This window comes from Leucopleurus acutus, assembly GCF_964270905.1.
Source record: "Leucopleurus acutus genome assembly, chromosome: 10".
Classification (NCBI taxonomy): Eukaryota; Metazoa; Chordata; class Mammalia; order Artiodactyla; family Delphinidae; genus Leucopleurus; species Leucopleurus acutus.
In genome coordinates, this window is record NC_139153.1 from 104,592,368 (window position 1) to 104,616,111 (window position 23,744).

Sequence of the window (23,744 nt, forward strand, 5' to 3'; positions counted from 1 at the left end):
GCATTTTACATTTTAGTGGGCGTCGCCCAATTGCCCTGCAAAAAGTTTGCGCCAATTTACAGCCCCGTTAACGTTGTATGAACAGCCAATTTCCTCAGAACTTCACCAAATTCACATTCTATCAAACTTATGGCTTTTTTTTTTTAATCCAAAATGTGTTTATTGGGATGGTTTCCGATTCATCTGGATTCCAGGGGCTTTTAGTGCTGCTTCCGTCTGAAAGAGCACCGTTCTGTAAGCCTTGCTTTTCCTCCTGTAGGCTGGCAGAGGACGGTAGAGCGGCCAACACACAAAACTACCGTCTGTGCATGGCTAGAGACGGTGGTGATTGTAGCATCCTGGGCATTTCACATCCCTGAAGTAGGACCTGGGGCTCTGCACCAGGCGCTTCTTCTTGTGTTTCCTCTTCTCTTCTGGAGACGGACGAAGGAGATCCTTTGCGAGAGGCATGTTCTCGTGGGGAGGTCGTCACCGTCGGAAAGGGCAAACTTATAAGTCTTTGCCAATAGGCAAAAAAGGGCAAGTCATTATTTTCTTAAATTTGCATTTGTATTATGAAGAGTGCTTATGGAGTATTTGCCTTTATTGGATGGAAACATGCTGGTCTTCACTACTGTTCATTTCCATTAGGTTTTTAGTAGTTTTAAAAATTGATCTATAAAAGCTTTTATTTATCATTAGCCTTTATTTGTCAACTAGGTCACAAATACATGCCCCGTTTGCCTATTATTTAAGCACACAGCAGTTTGCAATATTTATAGGATACAATTTATCTGCTTTTCCTGGAGAGCATTTAGGGTTTCCACTAGGCTCACATGAGCCCTGCCTATGTAGAGAAGACTTAACCTCTCCTTGCTCTCCTCTTGCACTGCCAAGGGTTTGCTTCCGCACGTGTGTCCTTGCTACTTCAGATCCGTGTGCTGGCGTGTGCGGTGAGATGGGGATGCGGCTGGAGGAGGCTCTGTTGGACTCTCGTTCCTCAGCCTATTGGCTCTACTGACGCGCTGCCAGGGCAGGGCTTTCTGCTCCTTTGGAAATAAAAGGATTCAGACAGGCTTTTGGAGGATCCAGGCAGGAACTTGCCTCCTTCCCCTCTTGGATCAAAGATTCGGCCCTTTTCCCAGTCGGGGGGGACCCTGGGCTGTCTTTTGAAGGAGGCCTCAAGGAGTAAATGCAGCAGGAAGATTGAGAGAAAAATGGGAAACAGCCTTCTGGTGCGAAGAGAAAAACACCAATTTAAAATGACAGAATCACTTAGGTGCATAAGCCACAGAGCTAAGAGGCCCCGTTTTCACTGAAACAGCAGGAACAACAAACACAACCACTGGGCTGAAAGAAGAGCTGAGCAGATGAATTCTGTTTACCGTTTGTTGGTTCAGCTCTGCTCAAGAAAGAGAGAAGGAGTATACAATTCATTCGTTACTCTCGTTTTAACAGTATCTCCACAGTGAGTTTTCCTGGTTGAACAGATGAAACTCCTTATGGAAAGTTCTAGAGGTCACATTCTGGCCAAGGTTTTCAGTGCTCCTCCCATAGCTCATAAGTAGGTGGGATATTTTTTCTTTAAAGACCAGATAAGTTAATTGCACAGTCAGTAGCATCAGCGATTTCTACTTCTTGGCACGAGTGACGTGATATGCCTGTTGGCAAAGACCTACAAACTCTGATTTGCAACATAAATCATATAATCCTGTAGATCAAGTTCCAGGCAATCTAGCTGAAAGGTACAGAAGAACCCTTCCCCCACCCCCACCAAGCGTCTGCCTTGTGGTAAACTGTGTAATTTGTATAATAATTATAAGGTGATCGATGAGGATATGATGCCATCATTAAGGACTAAGGTGTATCACTACTATTAGTACCCATCACCACTCGTGTTTCCGTGCTCCACGCGTAGATGCGAGTGTGTGCTCTCACTTCATCCCGCTGCCCCGTGAGCCCTGCAGGACCTGTTCTGTGATGCCCGCTCTACGGACGCAGGTTCAGAGGCTCGGCTGACTGAGATCACACAGCCCCCGATGCGGAGCTGGGACCTGCAGGACCACGCGACCCCAAGCTCTGTGTTCTTCCCGTGATTTCTTACTGTCCCTCCCCCTGCAGACGAGACAGGGCCCCGCGAGAGGCAGGACCCTTTCCAGGGGCAGGTTAATCCCACGTCACCTTAAGGATCAGGGTCAAGCACACTCTCCCCCTCCGTCCCTTCTGCCATTTACCGAGGAAGTCTTTCCTCAAAGGGCTCAAAGAGCGCCCACCCCTGACCCTGGCCAGCATTCCAACTCTACCAAGAGGGTCCACAGGGAGCCCTGGGGGCAGGCCTTCCGGCTGAGGAAGGGCTGGACCAGGACCCACCACGACGGCCCACGTCTGGGCCTGGCGCCCGAGGTGACGGCCCCCAGCGCCACTCTGCAGCCATCAGCCCCACCATCTGTGACAGCCCTGCTGCCGGTGGCTCCCTGGCCCCTGCGCCCCGCAAACGTGGCTCTTCCAGGCTTCGTGATTCGCTCTGTCCTCCCCCCCTTGCGGCTCGAGCGCCCTGTGTGTCTCGCATCCTGGATCCCCACCCTCCCCTCTGCTCACACCACTCACCCCCATTTTGGACATAACCTTAATTTTCTCTTTTTGTGTATTTCTGTCAACTGATTTCAACCGAAGCCCGTTACACACTGCCCTGGATGACGTCGTCATGTCTTCAGTGGTAGACACTGTCCACGTTTGCACGGTGCCCCATCACACCGCCAGCCCCTGTCCTTCCCGCACTTCAGACACTGGGATGCCCTACAGGGAGCCAAACTCAGTCACCTACAGAGTCTGCCCCATGCACTCAGGGCCATGCTCAGATGGTGCCTTTGAGCACATTAGAAAAGAGTACTTTCCTCAAAACACTTTAATGCCATTGAGCAAAAGTCGTACTTGACACATGGAATTATTATGACTGTGACATGAATAGCAACCTTTTATTTGTGTTAAAGGAGGAACAACTACACACTCGCACCGGCCTCTTGTCCTGCATCTCAGAGACTCCATTGCTGTCGGGGTTCGGGGTTCGCCGTGGGCCGGCCACCCCCGCTGCCCGGGAGTGTCCACCTCCCCAGGGAGGACGTGCGGAGTCTTAGTGAATTTCTCTTAGTGGAAGGAGTGACACGGGCTTGTTATCCTTCTGGCGCAAGCAGGGAGGTGGGTACCGCCTGGGCCTCCATCCGGGAGGACAACGCGAGCTTTGCTGGAGGAGTCCACCAATTCTCCAGTGCGCTGGGGCGGCAGCAGCAGACAGCACATGTGGGACGTGTGCGGAGGGGGTGTCTCCGAACGGCTCTGTCCCCGGGTCTGGCGGGCAGCTGTGCGTGGTTACGTGACCCCGTGTATGCATCCTTCAGGCAGCTTCTGCTTCAGGGCCAGAGCCTGCCCCTGCTACGGGCGTCCTTAGCGCCAGCAACACGGCTTCATTCTCCACAAGGGCCAGGAGGGGACGCGCAGGCAGGCGTCAGGGAGCCGGGCCTGGGAGCAGCGTCTGGACCGAGAGCCAGGCTGGAGGGGCGGGCAGCGTCCTCATGCCCCGCGGTGCCCCGTCACTCCCGTCTCCCCGGAACCTGATGCTAAATGTGGGCTGTGGGCTTTGCTAAGTCCTGCATTTGCTTCCTAACTTGGATACTCAGAGTCGAAGGAATTCAAAAGCAGATCTATTCCAGCGCACTTGAACAATGCATTTGAATGTATGACTCACATCCTTGGACAAAGGAAAAGGGACCCCTAGGAGGGAAAGCTGCCCGTGGCCTGTGGGCAGCAGAACGTCTTCACTGTATGGACTGTACTCTCTGCCGGTCCCCTGGACTCACTGCTGGTCACCAGAGGAGTTTCCTTCATACCTAATGTCTCCACTAGTGACGTACGGCAGGCAAAAGCTTAAGCTTGGCAGCAGGAATGTTTCCTGAAGACTCTGCCGTTGGTCTTTGGACGGGTGCATTTGTATGTGGACGGTCAGTCCTCAGAGGCCAGAAAGCCTGTACACAGGCCCTGTAGTTACAGCACGAGGACGGGAGTCGTGTTTGCGATGGAACATGATTGCCTTGGTCTCCCTGTGCCTGTTTTCTCTTTTCTCCTTTTGGAGAATTTATGCCCCGTGTCCACTATATAACTTGACAGAGTGACTCGAGACATTTGAGACAGCAGGGGGACAGGGTGGGCAGAGGGGAGTGGGGGACACGTCCCCAGCAGGGCCCTGTGGGTCCCTTTGCGAATCACTCTGCAAGCAGCCACTGCTGGCCCAGATGTGGGCTGATGCTGTGGAATCAACTGTGACTAAAAAGTGGGCTGGTTTTAATCTCCTGCGATTCGATAAGAAAGCGCCACTGGGCGAGCTGTTCCCAAGGCCCTCTGACGGCGGAAGGGCGTGGCTTGAAGGGGTGCCTGGGGCCACCAGACCTCTTTCTTCTGTCACAAGTCATTCTCGGTTATGAACTAGAAATCTGGGCTCAGATTTGTCTCTACTGGATCCAAGTTGGCAGACAGCTCGTGCCGACGTGGTGGGAGGCAGAGGTGGAGGGTGCACGAGGGGACGGGGCCCAGCGCTCACCTTTCCCGAATCCGGGCAGATGCACTGCACGGTCCGGGGACTTGCTTCAGCCCGAATCCGGAAGGAGCCTCGTCATTCTGCGCGACACGATGATGCGGCCTTTCGTTGCGTTTATAAATGTCCCCAGAGGCTCTTAGTCAAAAGGGGCTCAGCTAATAAACGTATTATCTTGGTTCAGAGCGCTGACTTGTGTAACTGCTGTCGGGGTCAACAATGTCCTGTTTGCTCAACTTCCCGGAACCCCGACACTTGTGGGTACAGAACCAGGGTGCAGGCCGGGGTCAGGGATCAGGGATCTCTTTGCTGCTGGGTCTGAGCGTGGTGGACAGGCTGGGGCTGTGTCACCTGGTCCTGGTGACTCCATCTGGGGCCCCTCTTTTGGTGACCTTTCTTTGCAGGGGTGCTGGACCCTGATGCAGGCCCTAGACCGGCAGCAGCCCGCAGAGCTGCTCTGGGAACTAATCTGGGCGTCAGGTGGGACCATAGCAAGGCTGCTTCTCTTCCTCTTGGGCGCTCGGTCCCTTGGTCTGTCCTTGGCCAACTGGTCAGCCAGAGGGAACACGTGGAGCATGCCGGGGGGTCCGGTTTGTTGGGTGGTCTGGAGACACTTCCTGTGTGGAGCGCCATGGGCGCCAGGGCCAGGGGCTGCCTGCCAGGCAAGAGTGAGGAGGGGGCAGCTGACCCCTGCGTATGATTTCAGAGGCATCGGGACGCTTACCTTTCCTTCGAAAATACTCCCCTGCCGACCTCCAGTTATAGCCAGACTTCCGTGAGTAAAGCTCTATTTCCTTCAGCCTCAGCGGGGAGTGGGAAACATCCTGGTTTGGGCAGTACAGTGTGTCTTAGCGCTCATTCTCTGTAGGAGAGTGTCTGTCAGATGTGGGTGATTGGAGTTAATCTACAAACGGCAGCACATGCATTTCGGTGCTGACCCTGAGTTTGGGTCAACGAATACGGTCCTGAAACCACTCCTGCCATCAAGATGAAGACTGTTTCCATCACCCGAAAGTCCCCTTGTCCCCCTGAGAGCCCCCATCTCAGCCCCTGGCAAGGATCTGATTTCTGTCCCTTTTGCCTGTTTCAGTGCCACGCATGTGGCCTCGTCCGGAGGGAAGCTTCTTCCTTTGTGTGAGGCCCCCTGTGCTTGCTGTCGTCCCCCGGGGGGCGGGGGACAGAGCCGCTGCCTGCACTGCCGGCCTGACCCCCGCTGCCCGCAGCCCAGCTTCCTTGTCCCCACGTCCTCCCGTGGGCACTGTGGGTGTCCTCCGAGGGCCAGCAGGGGGAGGAAGTTCACATGGCAAAGGCCTGGCTGGCATCGCGCCTGGGCTGACCCCGCAGGGTGGCGCTGAGGGCGCTGATGACAGAAACGTGGACGAACAAGTGTGACTGAAGCAGGGCCGTTTGGGAGGATCTTCCCCAAAAGGAGAGGAGCCGGGGCTCCCACAGCTGAGCCTGACGGACCTCTTCCCTGGGGTCCCAGGGACAAGTCAGCCCCCCTCCGTTTGAGCTTGAGTCCCGCTGCCCCAGGTCCAGAGCCCTGGGGAGAGAGGCCGCTGTCCGGCCCCAGGCCAGGACCCGCAGAGCAGTCCACCGTGTGAGCAGGGCCTCAGGAACTCAGGGGGCAGAGCAGATGTTTGCTCCCCATGAAAGAGGGTTGGTCCCTGCAGGCGTCGTGTGGCCTTGTCACTCCTCTTACCCCGGGCCTGAGGATGTGTCTGCAGTTCACTTTATTAAATAATACCTGTTACTGTAGGAGTTGGTATTTCCAGGGCTTTTCTCTAGTTTCCAAGTTTGCCCTCCTTCTGACGGCCCACATTGACCTGATTTCAGTATTTGGTATCTCCGTGCTCCACGTGTGCACACACAGACACACGTCCGTTTCCAGCCCTGAGTCCTGGGTGCTAGTGCGTGTTCGGGTTGTATCGACTCTGCTACCCAGAGAAGCGCCGTTGCCATATTTGGACTTTGTTCCTCAATAAACAAACGAAGGGCTGGTCTGATCCCCTCATCCCGGGGTCTGAGCACAGGCCTGGAGCTGTCGCTGGAGCGGGAACCCGCCCTGGATGCCTTGCTTATCGCGAAACCTCAGGAAAATAGCCCAGCCTCTCGAAGCCTTCGTTTCCTGTCTGTGAAATAAGCATGTTGGTGTTTTACACCTAATTCTGAAAGCTGGGATTCTGGGCAAAATTTAAGTTGTTGAGAACACACTGGGGGCAAATGTTTATTGGAGCTACATGTTATCATCCACTAGAATGACAAGCTATATATGTCTGCTGAGCCCTGGTGGTCTCCAATATGTTTTGCTGTGTCTATGAGAACTTTAATTATGTTGAATAATGCTCTAAGGAAGCTTGTCCCTGAAACACACATTTGCTCCCAAGTTGATTGAGTTTAAGGGAAAGGAGAAGCACCTGTCAGCATGACATCTGTGACATCCCATGAGCTGAGAGAGGTGCTGGCTCAATCCTCCTGTCCCGCTGAGGCTGGCGGGTGGCCCCTCCCCTAAGGTCGCCCAGCTTCCAGAGACCCGGCCAGAGTTCCGGCTTGTCTTCGAGTTCCCACTCTGAGCTCTCCCTTGACTGGACCACTTCTGTGGTTTTGAGAGTTACCAGATATCTAACTGCAGTGAGCCTAGCCAGCCACAGGTTGCCAAACTTTTCCACCTTTTCCCTTGACAGTTAGAACTTGGTGATCAGAAACAACAAATCCACGTCAAGGCTGTTGAATACATATGTTATTTTGGGCTCCAAACAGATGTGACAGAAAGGATCAGTTATGGCAAATCTTCTAAGTTAAACTTTTCCTGAAAAGAGCGGCAAAGAGGGTCCAGGAGTGGTAAGGGAAGTGTGGTATTATGTTAATATTTATGTTGGGCTGTAGTTCACCAGGAAGGAGGGTGTAAGGCCTGTGTGTGAGCTGGCGAATGACAGGAACAGCATTTGCTCCTAGTCGCCCATCCGTCTCAACGCCGAGCAGAGAGGTCCACGCACCAGCACCGTGTGACGTCGGAGCCTCTGCGAATTTGAAAGAGGGCCTGGAATTGGGGGCAGTTACAGTTCTATGGTTCTGATCACGAAATTAGAAGATGCTTATTAGGGCCATTTGTTGACAGCATTAAGAATTAACAAATTATGTTGTTAAAGCATGACAAAATTTAATGGTTTCATTAGAGAGCTATAAAGTCTGTTACTTAAGAGAGAACTATGGTGGTTTTAGAAAGCGGGAAATATTTACTGGACTCTCTGGGGTCTAATTTCTATAACCCAGGCAAAGCTTAGCTATTATGATGTAAAGAATTAAAAAGACAGTAAAACAGAGGAGAGATACCTTTGCATGTGTGATGCCAACGAAGCCCCTTACCACCTAGGAAAGTTGTGAGCCATGGGAGTCCACTGCGCTGGCATTTTCTTTAGAAGGTAAAATTGCAAGGCCGGTTATTGTAAGAAGTTCCTTCTTTCCAGAGTGGGGAAGGGGCCGTTTTTGTTGTTTGGGGAAAGTAGGAAAGGTGTGTGGGGAGAGTGCCCACCGCTTGTGGCACCAGAGACCAGGGCCCGTGGAGGGGCCCTGAGACCCTCTCAGCACAGAATCCTGGCTGCCCCCCTCGTAGGGGTGGGGCTGGCGCTCTGCAGAGTGACAAAGGGCGCCAGGAGCACCGCTTAACTGACGCTTGAGGGTCCGTGACCCCCGCGCCTGGCCTCCCAGGCCGAGGAGGGGACGGTTGTGTGAGGTGAGGGTACAGCTCTCAGTAACGAAGGCAACCATTTTCCAGTTTGGGAAGCTTGCCTACCGTTTAGTAAAAGTGAACCGAGACGATCACCTGAAGAGTTCAACTAAGTTCGGGCCACAGTATGTTTTGGTCTGAATTACGCGGATAATTGTGTTATGGTGGAGAGAGTTCTGAACTGGAGTTGGATCTTGGTTTCCAGTTGGGTCTGTCAGGAAGGAGTGTTTAAGCTACTCGCTGGACCCCGTTTCCTCGTCTGTAACATTAGGGTCTATCCGAGAGTCAATGAGTCATCTGTGTACTTGTGTGTGAACACCATTCCCCGAGAGAGGAAAGCCACGTCTGTGACTCTGTGTGGCAGTGGAACAGGGTGGCCTGAGGACTCTCCTTAGGCTGCTGCCCGCCGCCGGCCTGCGGAGCACCCCCCAGCACCATAAGACCGTTCTCCCCTGCCAGGGGGAGACTCTCTCTGTTTCTCTTCTTTTCTGCACACTCCACGTGGGATCGAGAAGCTGGAGGGAGCCCGCGTGAGGCTGTGAGCCGGGAGCCCAGGGCCTGGAGTGGCCGTCTCCAGGGGTGGCCAAGTCCCTGCAGGGGTGGCAGGGCCGGGGCCACCGCCAGGGCCAGGGCCCTGCTTCCCGTATTTGGGAGACGACTCCTCCCTCTCGGGACGCAGTTTGCTGCTCAGGTTCTCAGCCCCCAAAGGCCGCAGACCGGCTCCTGGTCGCTTGGGGCCTGGCCGGGCACTGGGGCATGTCTGGGCCCTGCAGGCCGAGGCTCCAGGAAGGGGCGTGTGCGTGCGTTTCTCTCTCAGGCCACCGCCTTCCGGGGATCGGGGGTCAGGAAAGGGGACTGCAAAGCACCCGGGGGCTGGGGGGCTCTTTGAAAACTGACCCAGGGCACCCTGGCCGACGGCCCAGACTCCCAGGTATCAAAGGGCGTTGCCCAAACCAAACAGACCTGCCCTCACCCCGCGGTCCCGAGCCCCCTACTCGGCCTAGGGTCAGCTGCCCGCGGCAGCCTGGTGTTTGCACAGGTGGGCCTTGGCCCCTGGGTCTGGAGGCTGGGGAGAGGGGTGAGGCAGGTTAGGGGATGGGGTGGGCTGGGGGAAGGGGATGGGCTGGAGGAGAGGGGAGGGGGTGGGGTGGGCTGGGGCCGGGGGAGGGTCCTGGGCGGGGAAGGGGGAGGGGATGGGCTGGGGCCGGGGGAGGGCCCTGGGCGGGGAAGGGGGAGGGGAATGGGCAGGCGCTGGGAGAGGGGCAGGCCCTGCCCTTTGCCCACCAGAGCTCGGAGGAGGAACCGGATTTTCTGGGCGGATGCAGGAAGGGTGGACCTCGGCCGGGTCTCTCAGGGGACCTGCCGCAAGGAGGCCGAAGCTCCCAGGGCTGGGGCTGCGGAGCAGCGGCGGGACCCCGACCCTCCGTCGCCTCCCGCCTGGGTCCACCGCGAATGATGGCCGCTCGGTCGTGGGAGCTGGAGCTCGGCAGTGGTCGTGGCGCCGGACCGGGGCGCAAAGGTCCCGTGACCCTGGCCTTTCTCTAAAAAACCTGGTGGTCCCTGGTGACACGGCGAAGGGGACCCCTCACTCACCTAAAGTCCGGAGTGTTCATTAGGAAGGAAGGCCCTCTGAGGGGAGGGGAGAAGAACTGTGATTGAGAAAACATCCTTTTTTACGTTGCTGTTTCTGTCCATTTGCAGAACTGTCCCGGTGTGTCAATTTAGAAATGAAACCAGTGGGGTTACAAACCCGACGTGGAGGTAGGCGGCAACTGGCCTCTGGAGGGGGCAGAGTCGGAGGGGAGGGTCAGTCCGCGGGAGTCAGTGATGGGGGCGGGGGCTCCCCAGGCGTTGGGTGTGGCGTCAGGAGCGCAAAGAACTGAGCGAATGGATCCCCGCCATTTCAACCCGCTGAGCCTGGACCACCGCTCCGCTCCCCCCGGCCCCCGCTTCAGTTTTATTTTCTAATTATTGGTCGTGTGGGTGCAAATCTCTGCTTAAATGGGTGCTTTTTGTCATAATTCAACCCTGTTATTATCCCTCTTCATGACTACTAAGTAGATATAACCAGATCGGTCAAGACTTGTTTCTTGTTAACTAGACTTAGGGATGGGCTTTTTTTCCCTCCCATTCCTGCCAAAACACAGCATCCTGAAATGAACTCCACTTTCTTTCCCCACTTCACCATACGTAGACTCCAAATCATCCTCTTGTCTTGGATAAGACGACATCTGCCCGGAGGCAGGAACAACAATGGGGCCGGCACTTACAGCCTCTGACTTTTTCCGTCTTTGTATTACTTTTCGAAGACTGCAATCCATGAATTGTTAGCGCTCTATTGCCTTTGAATTTGAGAAACCGATGTGCACACTGCTTTCTGGTACTTCTGCTGATGGAAACCTTTCGTTTTTAATATGGGTAATCATCTCTGCCCCATCGGAGGTGGCCTCTCTCCTCAGATCACAACTGAAATAGGCCTGGCAGCCCCACCTCTACAAACCTTATCCTCCTACAAAAGGAGAGAGTGACAAATTACTACTGATGGGTTCACACCCGGGTGGACTGGGCATGCCTAAAAAGGTGGTTTTGTTTTGACAAAAAAACAGACTTTCGAATTGCTCTTAAAACTGCCCTGAAGAAGTCTTCAGTGTGTTAACAAGTCCCTTGCCAAGATGGTTTCCAGCTTTTTGAGCAGATGATCAGAAGAACCACTGTACCTGACAATGTCTGCTTGATGCTAAGGCTGTTAATAGCTGAACTTGTCTACTAAAGGATTCTTGGGGAAGAGGGGCCCACACCTTATCTTGCCTAGTAACTATTAAGTGAATTCTTAGAGAGGTCACTGGTTTGATGTTTAAGAAATCCCACTGATGGACGTTCCACCCCGGAGAATTGTACAGCAATTTGTCAGGTAAGGAAACCTGCAGCCTCTACCTTCACTGAATTATTCAGGAAAATATTTGGTACTCCACAGGGAGTTTCTTAAGAGTCAAACCCGAACCCATTTGGAGGTGGGGGGCGGCGGGTAGGGTGTAAAAAGCTCTCCATCTCCAACCCATCACCACAAAATGCCGAAGTCGATTGTGAGTTTTATTAAAAAATAAGCACTATGCCTGGCTTTCATAACATTCATACATGAACATGTACACAGACACAAATAAAATAATATTAAAAATAAAAATCACACTTGCTTTCACGTGGCAGTGGTCCTGGCACCCCACATGCACAATGTTAACTTGTCCTTGGAAGAAACCGTTTGGCCCAAGGAGACCACAGTTATGAGAGAACCCAACCGCGAATAAAGCCGTAACCGTTGCCTGCAACATTTTCAATTTGGGTTTCAAAAATATATAAATAATTTAACTACAAATCCCAACAATATATATATTTTTCATTTTTGGCACAGTGAGACGTGGGTCAAGAGCAGAGGCATGGCTGGAACTCCTCTGGCCCCTCCCGCCCTCAGCCACACCTGTAGAAGCCACACGCTTGCAAGGAGCGGGGCCGCTACCCCCGCAGTAGTCGTATCATGTATCCCATGGAATGGTTCCCTGACGTGCTTTTTTGTTTTTGTTTTGCTTTTTAAGGGACAAATCACTGGACCGTGCAACGAAAACAGGAGGAACAAGGCGGAGCCTGGACACTAGGAAGGGAGAAGTCTCCGTGGAGGGGGCAGGGACAGGCTTGGTCAAGAAACGAGACCGTTGTGAAGCGCTGCTTTGCTCCGCTGTGACGTTAGTTATAAAGGACGAAGGGAAATGTCCGGGACCGCGTCGGACACTGGCGTCGGAAGGCGTTAGCTCTAAGGCACGTTTGGTGGAGATGTTTTCTTTGACAGTCTCCGTTCTCTGGGTGGAAAGCTCACCCCCACCCTTCCCGAGCCCGCGTTCCCGGCCGGCTCCGTCGCGCTCAGGCCAGGAGCGTCTCGGGCGGGCCGGGCAGGTGTGGGCCCGGCGCGCGGGCCGAGGCCACGTGCAGGGCGTCGGGCAGCCGCACGGGGCAGTACAGGTGCGCGCAGGCGGCCGGGCCCCGGAGCGGCTTGGCGGGGGCCGGGGCCGGGGCCGCCAGGGGCGCGAGCAGGAGGGGCGGCGCCTCGGCCCCGCGCGCGCCCAGCCGCGGCGGCTCGGCCGCGCCGAACGCCCCGAGTGGCAGCAGGGCCGCGGCGGGCGCGCCCGGAAGCAGCGCGGGATAGGCGGGCGGCAGCGGGCAGGGCGCCGCGCCCCACGGCGGGCGCGTCCCGGGGCCCGCGTCCCCGGAGCGGCGGCTGCGAAAGGGCTTGCTGAGGATGCTGTCGATGGCGAAGGGGCCGGAGAACCTGCCCGCCGGACTGGCACGCCCCTCGGGCCGAGCGGGCGAGCGCGCGCGGGGCGTGGCCGGCGCCGGGGCGGCGGGCGCGGGCGGCGGAGGCGCGGCGTCCGGCGGCCCGGGGCCCGGGGCCGTCGCCCGGTGGCTGAGGCGCTTGCGGCGGCGGCGGAAGACCCCGTCGGCGAAGGTGTACTCGCTGCTGGGGTTAAGCATCCAGTAGTTGTCCTTGCCCCAGGGCCGCGAAGGGTCGCGCAGCACCTTGACGAAGCAGTCGTTGAGCGAAAGGTTGTGACGCACGGAGTTGCGCCAGCCGGTGTAGCTGCCGCGGAAAAACGGGAACTTGCCCATGAGGTACTCGTTGATCTCAGCCAGCGTCAGGCGCCCGCCAGCCGAGTCGCGGATGGCCATGGCGATGAGCGCGATGTACGAGTACGGGGGCTTGGGCCGCCGCGTGTACGGCTTGCCGCGCGCGCCCGCGCCGCCGCCCGCGCCCCCCGCCGCCGCCGCCGCCGCCGCCGCGCCCGGCCCTCCGCCCGCGCTCCGCTCGCCGCCGCCCGCCAGCGCCACGGCGCCGCCGCCCGCCGCCGGGCTGTTGGCCGCGCAGTCCCCGTCCGAACCCAGGGAGTCGTCGCCCGCGGCCGACAGCGGAGACGGCGCGTCGCGGCCGCCCGCCCCCTCCAGGTCACTCCCCGGCTTGTCCCGGAGGCCCTCGCGGGGCCCGAACACCTCCAGCTTCATGCCCGCGCCCGTCCCCGCCCGGCGCGTACCCTTTTCCTCCGCTTGGTCCTGGGCAGCGGGCGCCGGGGGCGGGGTGGCGATCCTGGGCCGGGGTCCTGGCCTCTCTCTCCCGGAGCTCACCTTCCTCTTGGAGAGACAGTCGCTTTCCGGACAGCAGTCCCCTTCCACTGGAATTTTTCTTTGGAGGGGTTTTGCTTATTGGGTGAACCGAGAGGGGCGGAGAGGAAGCAGTTGGGGGGGGGGGGAGCCTGTTGCCTTCAGTTCGAGGAGTGGAGACTTCGGGGGAGGCGTGTAGGGCCGCGGTTCCAGCCTCGGGTGCCCGAGCGCGCGGGGCTTGGAGTTCCTGTTGGAGGAGGAAGCGTGCACATCTGCTTTCCGTTCCCGAGACGGGGTTTCTTCTCTGCAAGTCCCCGGTCCCGGGCAGGCGTCCTCGCGGGTCGAGACGGTGCCGGCTGCTGTGCGTGCCACCCACGCCGGGAGGGAGGGTCCGGCCTTCAGGCTCTAGCGCCCACGGAGCAGAGTCCCCGAGGCCGTGGCGCCCGCAGCCGCCTTTCCGCCCCCGGTGTCCGGAGCAGCATCTCCACGCCGGCCAGCCGCAGCTCCCTCTCGCCTCCACCTTCGGCCCGGCCCAATATAACCCCGCGGCGCCCCGCGGGGGCGGGGCCTGGGCGCAAACCGAGAGGGGTGGGGAGCGAGGTGGCCCAGGTGGCCGCAGCTCCGGAGCAGGCGCGCACCAGGCGGGGGCCACGCGGCGGCGCGGCAGCAGGTTGTTTGTTTTGGGTCCGCTCGGCCCCGCCCTCCGCCGCCCGCCAATGGGAAGCGCGCGCGCGGCAGCGGTGCGCGCGTGCGCGCGCGAGTGTGCGTGTCCGCGAGTCCGCCCGCCCGGGAGGGGCCCCTGCGCCCTGGAGCTCACGGAAGCGATTTGGGCAAGTGGGCACGGCCGGGGGGCACCTGTAGGGGCACCTGGCGGGGTTGGGGCCCGCGGCCTCCCTCAGCTACACGCGGTGTGTTGGCTTCTCTGGGGGTTAAAACGATGCTGCTTCCTAGTGCCAACCCCTCTCGTCGCGGCCGGGGGCGGGGGACGCACAGCGGAGAACGCTCAGGACACACTCTGCAGTGACCGATCACCGGAGCCGCATGGTGTGTCCTTCTTGGGACTTCACTTTGAGGACCGTCTCTGTCTTGTTTCCTTCTTTAGTGAATAAACTAGTGGACTTGAAATTGGTTACGCTTTCTGAGATGACCTTGACTCGCTCCCATGTTGGCCTCAGATTTTCTTTTGTCTTCCTTTGCCTCTTCTTTTACGTGGCTGGTGGCCCCTGCGAGGAGCGGCGGGTCCCCTTCGCCCGCGCTGTGCGGTTCTGCCTGCGCGGCTCCCACCCCCGGGAGGGCGGTTCCGGAGGGCGAGGGCGGGCGCAGTCCTCCTCCGGGACGTTCGCTGTGGTTTCTGTGGCACCGGCGACTGACCGTGGGGGGACAGGGCCATCTCTCCGCGGCGGGACGTCGGGGTCTTACGCCCAGGTGGCGTGGTGCTCCTGGGAGGGGCGCCCGCCCCCGCGAGGGCGCATTTCTAACCCGCTGCCCTTCCACGCCGAGGTTTCGTCCTTTTCCGGCCTTTGTTGCAAATAGCTACGGAGATGCGAGTAGGCGGGACCCCCGCCCCCGATGTTTATTTTATTACTTTCCACCATTTGTGCAGAAAACGTACACAGCCCTGTCTTATCTTCATTCAGGCAGTTTTAAAGGCATTCAGCATGGGGCCCGAAAAACGACGAGCCCATCGAGGGCTCTGTTGTTGTTGGTGTTGGAGGAAAAGCTCTCGTTTGCAGAGTTCAGACTGACTTTCTTGCGTGCCTGCGCGAGTGGGGAGCGGGCGGGGAATAGCTTTCTTCCGGAGCCAGCCGACCCAGAGGGCTCAGCTCGGGGCCGGGGAGTTTGTGGTCCCCAGGACCTAGAGCGGGCAGTGGGCCGGGACAAGAAAGCCGCCAGGTAAAGAGCCAGGGTAAAAGCCATTCAGAGTGAGTGCTGTCCTGGTATGACCTCTGGGGGCAGGCGGACGAAGGCCTGTTTTTTGCGGGAGATAGGCCGGCAGGTTGAGGTGTGGGCCAGGTTGGCCGCTGACACACTCCACGGCCTGGGTGGCACGGGGAGAGTTCCATCTTAGAGACACCTACGTGAGCAGCCCTGCAGGCCCGGCCACCCGGCCGCCACACCGCTGCCCCCAAGCAGCCCAGTGCCTCTGCTTTGCACCAGCACTCACCTGGCGGGCGGTTCCCTCCCCGCCTCCTTCCCCATCCGCAGCCCCGCCTATCTTGGGATCGCCTTCCAGGCCCCGCAGCCGTGCTCAGGGCCCTCGGGTTAGTCTGGGAAGTGCTAGTGAGCTGGGCGTGTTGACGGGGATTTTGTTCAGAGAAGAGAGAAGAGGATCGCGCTCCCCGGCCCCGTTGCCACTCACATGTGACTATGTGACCCCGGGGCTGCATTCCTCCCTCCTCCGCCTGTAAAATGACGCCCGTGAGGCGGGACTCCTGCGCCAGATAGGTTTTTGGCACGGCTCCTTTCTCGGGGTGAATTACAGCAGCTGCATTTCCGCCGCTGGGGACTTGGAGGGGTCCTTGGGTGAATTTTCAGCGCCCCGAGAGAGTCCTGCCCCTCCCCTCGGCTCTGCTCCAGGCTGCTCAAGCCTGGCCTGGTGAGAGGGGTGCACTGATGTGTGGTTGCTCTCCTTGCCTTTCCCCTACTGCGGAGTCCCCGCCAGGGAAGTAGACCCCCTCTGCCCGCGGCAGCAAGCTGTCCTCCCCCCATCCCAGCATCCTGGTGGGGAAGGACCAGCCAGGCACTCCTGGGGGGCGGGCCTTCCCTTGCCTGGGGCTGGGTCACTGGTGGGCCGCAGGCTGCAGGTTTCGGGGGGAAGGGGGTGGCGTGGAGGTGAGAAAATTATCACCAAGAAAACCTTTTCTATTTTCAGAGTGACTTAGAACTTTGGGAGGTGGGGAGTGGGCTTTGGAAAGGAAGACCCCACTGAGAATGGGGGCCAGTGGGCCACCTGGAAGGTTGGCCCCCAGGCGCTAAAATGCAGGCCCGCAGTAGGCCAGGAGTTGTCTTTTTTTGTCACTGCTGTGTCCCCAGCCCTTGCCTTGAGAAGGACACGTCATGAACGCTGTGTCATTCACTGAGGAAAAATGCATTTGTGTTCATTTTCCCTTGTGATTGACTTTGCTCTGTTACCTTTAACTGTTCTTTCACACCCAGGAAGTCCTTCCCCTGCTGCAGATATAAGAAAACAGAAATGGATGGAGAAGGGCATCCCTCCTCTGCATCTCTGTCCCCGATGCCCTCGACACCAGTGCAGGTTACGGGCTCAGACACTGCAGACATTTCACGTGCGGTATTTTGTTAGTTCACAAATTCCCTAGAAATGCTTGGAGATTTCTGCTCCCTAATTCTCTGTCCTTCGGGGATCTACCCTTGATGGGTTAATGGTAAATGCCTGTAGGTGGAGCCTGACCAAATACCTGTAGGGGTGGAAGACTCTCGTTCATTTATTCCCTTGCCCTTTAATTTCTGTGGCGATAAGGGAATAAACTCTGGCACGGGATGAGTTCACGTTTCAGTGATGGGCTGGGCGCCCTGAAGTGGTTTAAGGCAATGGAAGATAATGCTTCCATCTCCAGACACCGGGAGCGATAGCTTGACTGGAAACTGCAGATTCAGAGCTTGCTGTAATCTGACGGTGCCTCACGGCCCCAGTGCCTAAGCCTTGATGTAATTCCTAAAATGCCTGAGCGCTTGGTCCACTGGGACCTGACTCCCAGTGGAAACATGGGTGGCTGGCTCCGGGGGATTAGGAGTGCACAGAGCCTCCTGGCGCCAAGGGAACCAGGGAATCACGTCCCTCACACTCTCCCACCCCAACCCCCCGACACGTGGAACCAGCCGTGAGCTTCCGGCCAGGTTACCCTCTGCCAGGAGCCACCGTTGGCCCCTGGGTCTGAAGAGAAGGTGGACTTAAAATTGCCTTCCCTGGGGACCTGGGCCTCTGGAGAGGTCTACCCTATAATGCTGTTAGAGCAGCTCTTGTGAGCCCCAGGCCACGGACATGGCTTTGATCTAAGCTCTGTTGCTTGGGAAGCAGAGGGGGCTGAAGGTCGGGGGGCCTGAGGTCCTCTCCAGGGCTCAAGCCCAGCTTCCTGTACACCCCGTTCTCACAGTGAAAAAATGGGAGGGGAGGGAGCGCTTTGCACTTGGCTGTAGCCGAGGCGCCCTCGGCCTGTCCGCTCCTGTGCACACGGAGCCCCTGGGAAGAACCTGCGGGATGAGGGGGGCGCAGATCCAGCCCCGCTGTGTGCGCATTGTGTCACAGACCTGGCCTTGCTGGTTTGCACTCTGCCACTTCTGTCCCCGAAGTTCCTCTTGGTCCTCAGCTGGGAACACGGTTTAAGCAAGAAACCCAGCATCTGTCCGGGCGTGGTCCACAAGGGGCAAACCCAAGGGCCGCGCTTGAAGATTCTTTGGAGAATCCAGGGGTCACAACCAGAAGAAACCCCCTGTGAGCTCCACCGAGCTGTGGGAGCTCCCTCTAGGCAGTGGGTCCTGGGCGTGGGGAGGGCCGGGGGTCAGCACAGTGATGGTGGAGAGGAGAGGAAGGGTCCGGAGACAGGGATGGGAAGGGCGGAGGGGAGGGGGCGTGAGGATATGGGGGGACCAGCCCCAGCGCGTGCTGGAGGTTAGAGGTCAGGGAGAAAGCTGCCTGCTCTGAAGTTCACAATAAACCCTGCGCCGTGTAGGGCATATTATCAAAGAAGGAAAGAAAGCCCGGGGTAATTTATCACAGTAAGGTGAGAGCTTTGATGCTGGGGTCAGAGCCGTCCTCAGAGCTGACCACGTCCAAGGAACCCTCCTGGTCCAGCTTTAGTCCAGTTTCCCTTTTACCTGAAGTTCTTTAATTTGGAAGTTTTAAAAGCAGGGCAAGAAAAACTGAGCCTCCCTTTGCAGTGAATTATCCAGTCCTGTCTTTTAAACGTTGAGACTGTCGCGTCCTATAGTAAATTAAAGATCAGACTCTCCCCGATGCTTCTCGAAGGAAGGAGACTGTCTGTCCTTCCATGAGGAGAATTGCGGTGGGCGGGCCCTGACTCCCAGGCCCCTGGCTCTGCTCCTTCGCCCTGCTGTCACAGGGATCTGGCGAGAGAGGGGCAGGTGGCAGACGGGACCTGCTGTGTCCTTGGAAGAAGACGACGGTGCCTGCAGGGCCCACTCAGCCCTCCCCACGGGCAGGGAAGGGTCTGTGCCACCCCTGCCTTGGCTGGCAGCCCCAGCTCTTGGACCACAGGCCAGGCTTGTGCACGGCGAGTGCGGGCAGGAGGGGCGAACTCCCCATCACCCCGGAGAAGGTGCGGTCACTTTGGACCCCGATGGGGACCTTGGAGATAGATGACCTTGGGTTTATGTCTCTGCTCTTATCAGGCAAGTCCCCAGACCTCACTTTTGTCTTTTTAACCTAGAACAAGAACTGCTGTCAGAGTTGAAACAAACATCCTGATCAGTGTTTATCAACTTACGGCCCCTCTTGTTTCATCTGTATCTCCCCCACCCGACTTCCCACCCTCCACTAGCTTTTTATGGAGCAAATCCAAGACATCATATTTTTTCTTCTGTAATTCCGTCAATATCTTTAAAAAATATGGGCTTCTTTTTAAAAAAATAACAATGTAACCCCATCACCATTGTCAAACATTGAAAAATTGCCAATATGTCCATAATGTTACCAAATATCATCGTAATTAAATTTTCCCAGTGCTTTCATTTTTAATAAATAGTTTAATTAATCCAGGGTTCAAATAAGGTCCTCTTGCGTTAGATTGATAAGTCTTCTAAGTTTCTTGAATCTATAGATTTTTTTCCCTGTTTTTAATTTAATTGTTAAATAAGCAGGTTGTCTGTCCCGTAGAAATTTCCTATAATTTGGATTTTGCTGATTACGTCCTGTCGGTTAGCACCGTCTTCTGCCTGCTGTGTTTCCGGTGAATTGACAGATCTAGCGGCTTGACCATGCTCACTTTTGATGTTGTTTTCAAGAATACTGATGACGTTGCGGGTTTCTGTCAGGAGGCTCATTATGACAGGGTGTTGCTCTTCTTGTGACTTAAGACTAATCAGTGAATTCAAACGTGAGCTTGACTCATCCACTTCAAAGCTCCCCATTAGCTTCTCACCTCCTGGTCTTTGCAGCCTTTGCTCACAAGTGCCCTGACAAGTGCCCGTCACCACCAGGGGTGGCAAGATGGCGACATTCTCTCCTTTATTTACAAGCTCTAAACGTATTTGAAGAAAAACCGTTCCTCCTCAGCTCTTTGTCACTTGGAAATACCGTGTGTGCAGAAAAGAAGGTTAAATGCCTGATTCCTTTTATTTACTTCTTTTCAAATAATTTGATAGTTCTTCTAGAATCCGTCAAAAGACACACACACATCTATATAAATATCATAGTTAACAAATAGGTCTTTCACATATATGACTTGTTTAAATCCATTCATAGCTTCCTAGACTTCTACTATGACAAGATATTCCAGACTCATTTTCTACTTCCTGCCTCAAACCTGGAGTTATCTATTTATCCAAAGTATCCCTGGTTCTTTATACATAGAAATAGTACTGAGGGACCAAAGTCTGAGATCTAGACCTGTTCATTGCTCCTGGGTTGGTCATTGTTTCTAGGACTTTACAATGGACAGTACTAGGGAAAAAATTTTCTTAAACTATATGCTATTTCCAATTCCACTATGGGATTGCAAGGTTTTCACTTAGGTTTTTTAAAATTTTGTGTCTATATCTATTTTCTCTTATGCTGAATATCACAACGACATAGCTATTCATTTGCTTTATCATTCCTGTGTGTGTCTCTACCTATTCCTGTTTCAGAATGTCACTTTCAATTTTTATTATTAACATTGTGATCGCTGAAAACAATTTGAGTTTTTTTAAATTTTTTTAACATCTTTATTGGAGTATAATTGCTTTACAGTGGTGTGTCAGTTTCTGCTTTATAACAAAGTGAATCAGCTAAACGTATACATATATCCCTATATCTCCTCCCTCTTGCGTCTCCCTCCCACCCTCCCTATCCCACGCCTCTAGGTGGTCACAAAGCACCAAGCTGATCTCCCTGTGCTATGCGGCTGCTTCCCACTAGCTATCTATTTTGTCCTGCCCCTAGGTTCTTCAGAACCATGTTTTTTCTTTTAGATTTGATATATATGTGTTAGCATACGGTATTTGTGTTTCTCTCTCTGACTTACTTCACTCTGTATGACAGACTCTAGGTCCATCCACCTCACTACAAATAACTCAGTTTCGTTTCTTTTGTGATCGCTGCAAACAATTTGAGTTTTACTTGCTGTTTTTCTTCTCTGCGGGGATATAGCTCACTAGCCACACAGTCACATTACTGAGTTTTAAAGTTACTTGAGATAACTGGACCCTTGATATCGGGTTAACATCATTTGGGGCCTTTTGCTTTCTGTTTCCTTCATTGTTTTAGTTTTTTCATAATTATGTAATACTTATCTGGCTTCAAAATCAAAGCTGTAACCTGAGTTGTATTCAGGAAAATTTAATTTTCATCCCTACTTTTTCCACCTTGCCTTCTTCTCTCCTCTGTAGGTAACCATTTGATAAAAGTTTAAAAATTACCCTTTGCATTAGTTTGCTAGAGCTGCCGTAACAGGATAACACAGACTGGGTGGCTTAAACAACAAAAATATATTTCTCATGGTTCTGGAGGCTGGACATTCAAGATCAAGGTGTCAGCAGGGCTGGTTTCTTCTGAGGCATCTCCTTGGTTTGCAGACAACATCACAGCACCATGAACTTGGCCAGTGAGAATGGAAGGTACATAATCGGTGGCATGTGTTGCGTGATGTGTAGAGGGTCCGTGTAAGGTGAGGGGCTCGATTGTTTATCGGAACATGCTGTGGTTTTAGGTGGTCTGACCATGTACTCACTGCCCAGAACAGTCCCATTTTCTGCTTGTTGCCCCCATGTAATTATTATAGGGTCCCCCTTCCTCTTAAAAGTGTTCCAGTTTTGGACAGTAAATTCTATGGGCACCCTAGTTTTGAAGGTCCAATAAATAACGATAAAACGGTTGGCCTCTGTGTTAAAAATGTTAGGGCTGTCGTTTTCTAGTCCTGGCTTGAAGTCTGAGCTCTGCATTATTCCCAGTTAGTTTGTTGACAGATTCTGGTGCTAAGCCAGACTCAGCCTGTTCTAAGGTCTCCTCCATCCTTTTCGTAAACGATCCCATGAGCCTTCGACTTTGAGGTTCAGCTTTAGCTGGGAAGAGCCTTGTCCTGGTCTTCCCCAGCCTAGGCGGGTACATTCAAGAAGTGGTCAGCTGCTTTCTAATTAATTCCTCCTCCCAGGATGGAGTCTGTGCTGTTACCTGAAGTAGGCTGCATACCAGTCTGTTGGCGTACGCTGGCCCCCTGGAAAGGGTGGGCAGGATTGTATAAGGCTGCATCACAGCATGTGCAGAATTTAAACGCTGGGTATAATGTCCAGAAAGTGTGCTGGCGATGCCGACCGAATCAGACTTAATCAGCGTGTTTGCTTTTGCAGCAATGAAAATAATGTGTCCTGTGTAGTGCTGACGGTGATCTGCCCTAATTCTCCCTTTTGAGTTTGGAGGATTCCTACAACTTCTCTACCAAGTTCTTCCCGAGTTATAGCAAGAGCGCCATCTCTCCATATAACTGCTGTTTTCACGTACCTCGAGTTACGTGCTTCACTTTCAGAGTCTTCCGTGTTGGCTGGTTTGCACACTGCCTTCAAGTTCACTTACAGTCTATGGGGCCGACTTTGTTCTCAGGCCAGACTGGAATCGAGCTATTCTCTGTTGAATTTATAGTGCCCTACATTGTAACCGACATATAATTTCTCCATTTAAAACTCCCCATCAGGGAGTTTAGATTCTTTCTCTTCCTCCTTCCTTCTCATTTAAGCTCTATATCTGTGAATTAGAAATCATCCTGATCGTGCTCAACAGTCAGCAGCCTAGCGCTGGTGCTACCATATTAAAGGGAAGCGTGTACAAGTTACGACGGGCAGTTGCACCCAATGGAGACTACGGGCGTCTTTAGGACGCTCAGAAGTTCCCTTCAAAATTCCACCAGACCCCCATCTAACTCCTTAATCTTGGCTAAATGAAACTGAGTATTGACTATGGAGCAATAAGAAATATTAAGACAATATTATTCTACTAGTTTTATGCCCCAGAGTATCTGCCACTCAAAATAGTTGATCAGTTTATATTTTTAAATGAATAAACACGTGACATCATTCATGTGTTTAAAGCACTTCAAAAAGCTTTTTGTTATGGAAAGTTCCAAACAATTATTTTAAAAGGTAGAGAAAATAGTGTAATGAACGCCCATGTACCCAATATCCCACTTCAACAACTACCAACTGGTGGCCAATATTGTTTTATCCTTACTTCTTCCATTCCCCTGCCACCTACCTTTTTTTTTTTTTAGATGTTGGGGGTAGGAGTTTATTAATTTATTAATTTATTTTTGCTGTGTTGGGTCTTCGTATCTGTGCGAGGGCTTTCTCTAGTTGTGGCAAGTGGGGGCCATCTTCATCGCGGTACGCGGGCCTCTCATTATCGCGGCCTCTCTTGTTGTGGAGCACAGGCTCCGGACGCGCAGGCTCAGTAGTTGTGGCTCATGGGCCTAGTTGCTCCGCGGCATGTGGGATCCTCCCAGACCAGGGCTTGAACCCGTGTTCCCTGCATTAGCAGGCAGATTGTCAACCACTGTGCCACCAGGGAAGCCCTGCCTACATTTTTTAAAGGACAAATCTCAGATATCATATAATTTCATCTGTATTTCACTATGTACTTCTGAAGATAAGAACTCATTTAAAAATATAACATAGCGCTTCCCTGGTGGCGCAGTGGTTGAGAGTCCGCCTGCCGATGCGGGGGACATGGCTTCGTGCCCCGGTCTCACAGCAGTGAGAGGCTCGCGAACTGCAAAAAAAAAACCACAAAAAAACAAAAAAAAATACAAAAAATAACATAATACCATTATCATACCTACAAAATTAACAGTAATTTTTAATATCATTAAATACTCAATAGGTGTTAAATTTTCAATTATCTTGAAGATGTCATATTACTTTAAAGTCATTTTTATTGAGGTGCATTTTTCATGTAATAAAATGTACCTATATTAAGGGTGCAGTTAAATGAGTCTTGACAAATGTACACACTCCTGTAACCACCATCATAGTCAAGTTAGAGAACATTTTCACCACCACAGGAAGTTCTTTCATGCCCCCTGCACGCAATTTCACCTCCTCTTCCCAATCTCAGCCCCAGGCAACAGCTCATCTGCTTTCTTTCACATT

The 23,744-nt window shown here is 54.2% G+C and overlaps 1 protein-coding gene and 1 pseudogene across 2 annotated transcripts; both read right to left on the reverse strand.

The window, feature by feature from the left end:
- Positions 1–200: 200 nt before the first annotated feature.
- LOC309967269 (small ribosomal subunit protein eS27-like) lies at positions 201–450 on the reverse strand (annotated as a pseudogene). The gene has a single exon. The product of its transcript is annotated as a small ribosomal subunit protein eS27-like (transcript).
- Positions 451–12,200: 11,750 nt separating this feature from the next.
- Positions 12,201–13,334, reverse strand: FOXQ1 (forkhead box Q1; the record flags this gene model as incomplete). The annotated part of the gene is made up of 1 exon (XM_082848096.1): positions 12,201–13,334. The coding sequence occupies one exon, from the start codon at positions 13,332–13,334 to the stop codon at positions 12,201–12,203; it is 1,134 nt and encodes a 377-aa protein (XP_082704222.1).
- Between the last annotated feature and the right edge of the window lie 10,410 nt (positions 13,335–23,744).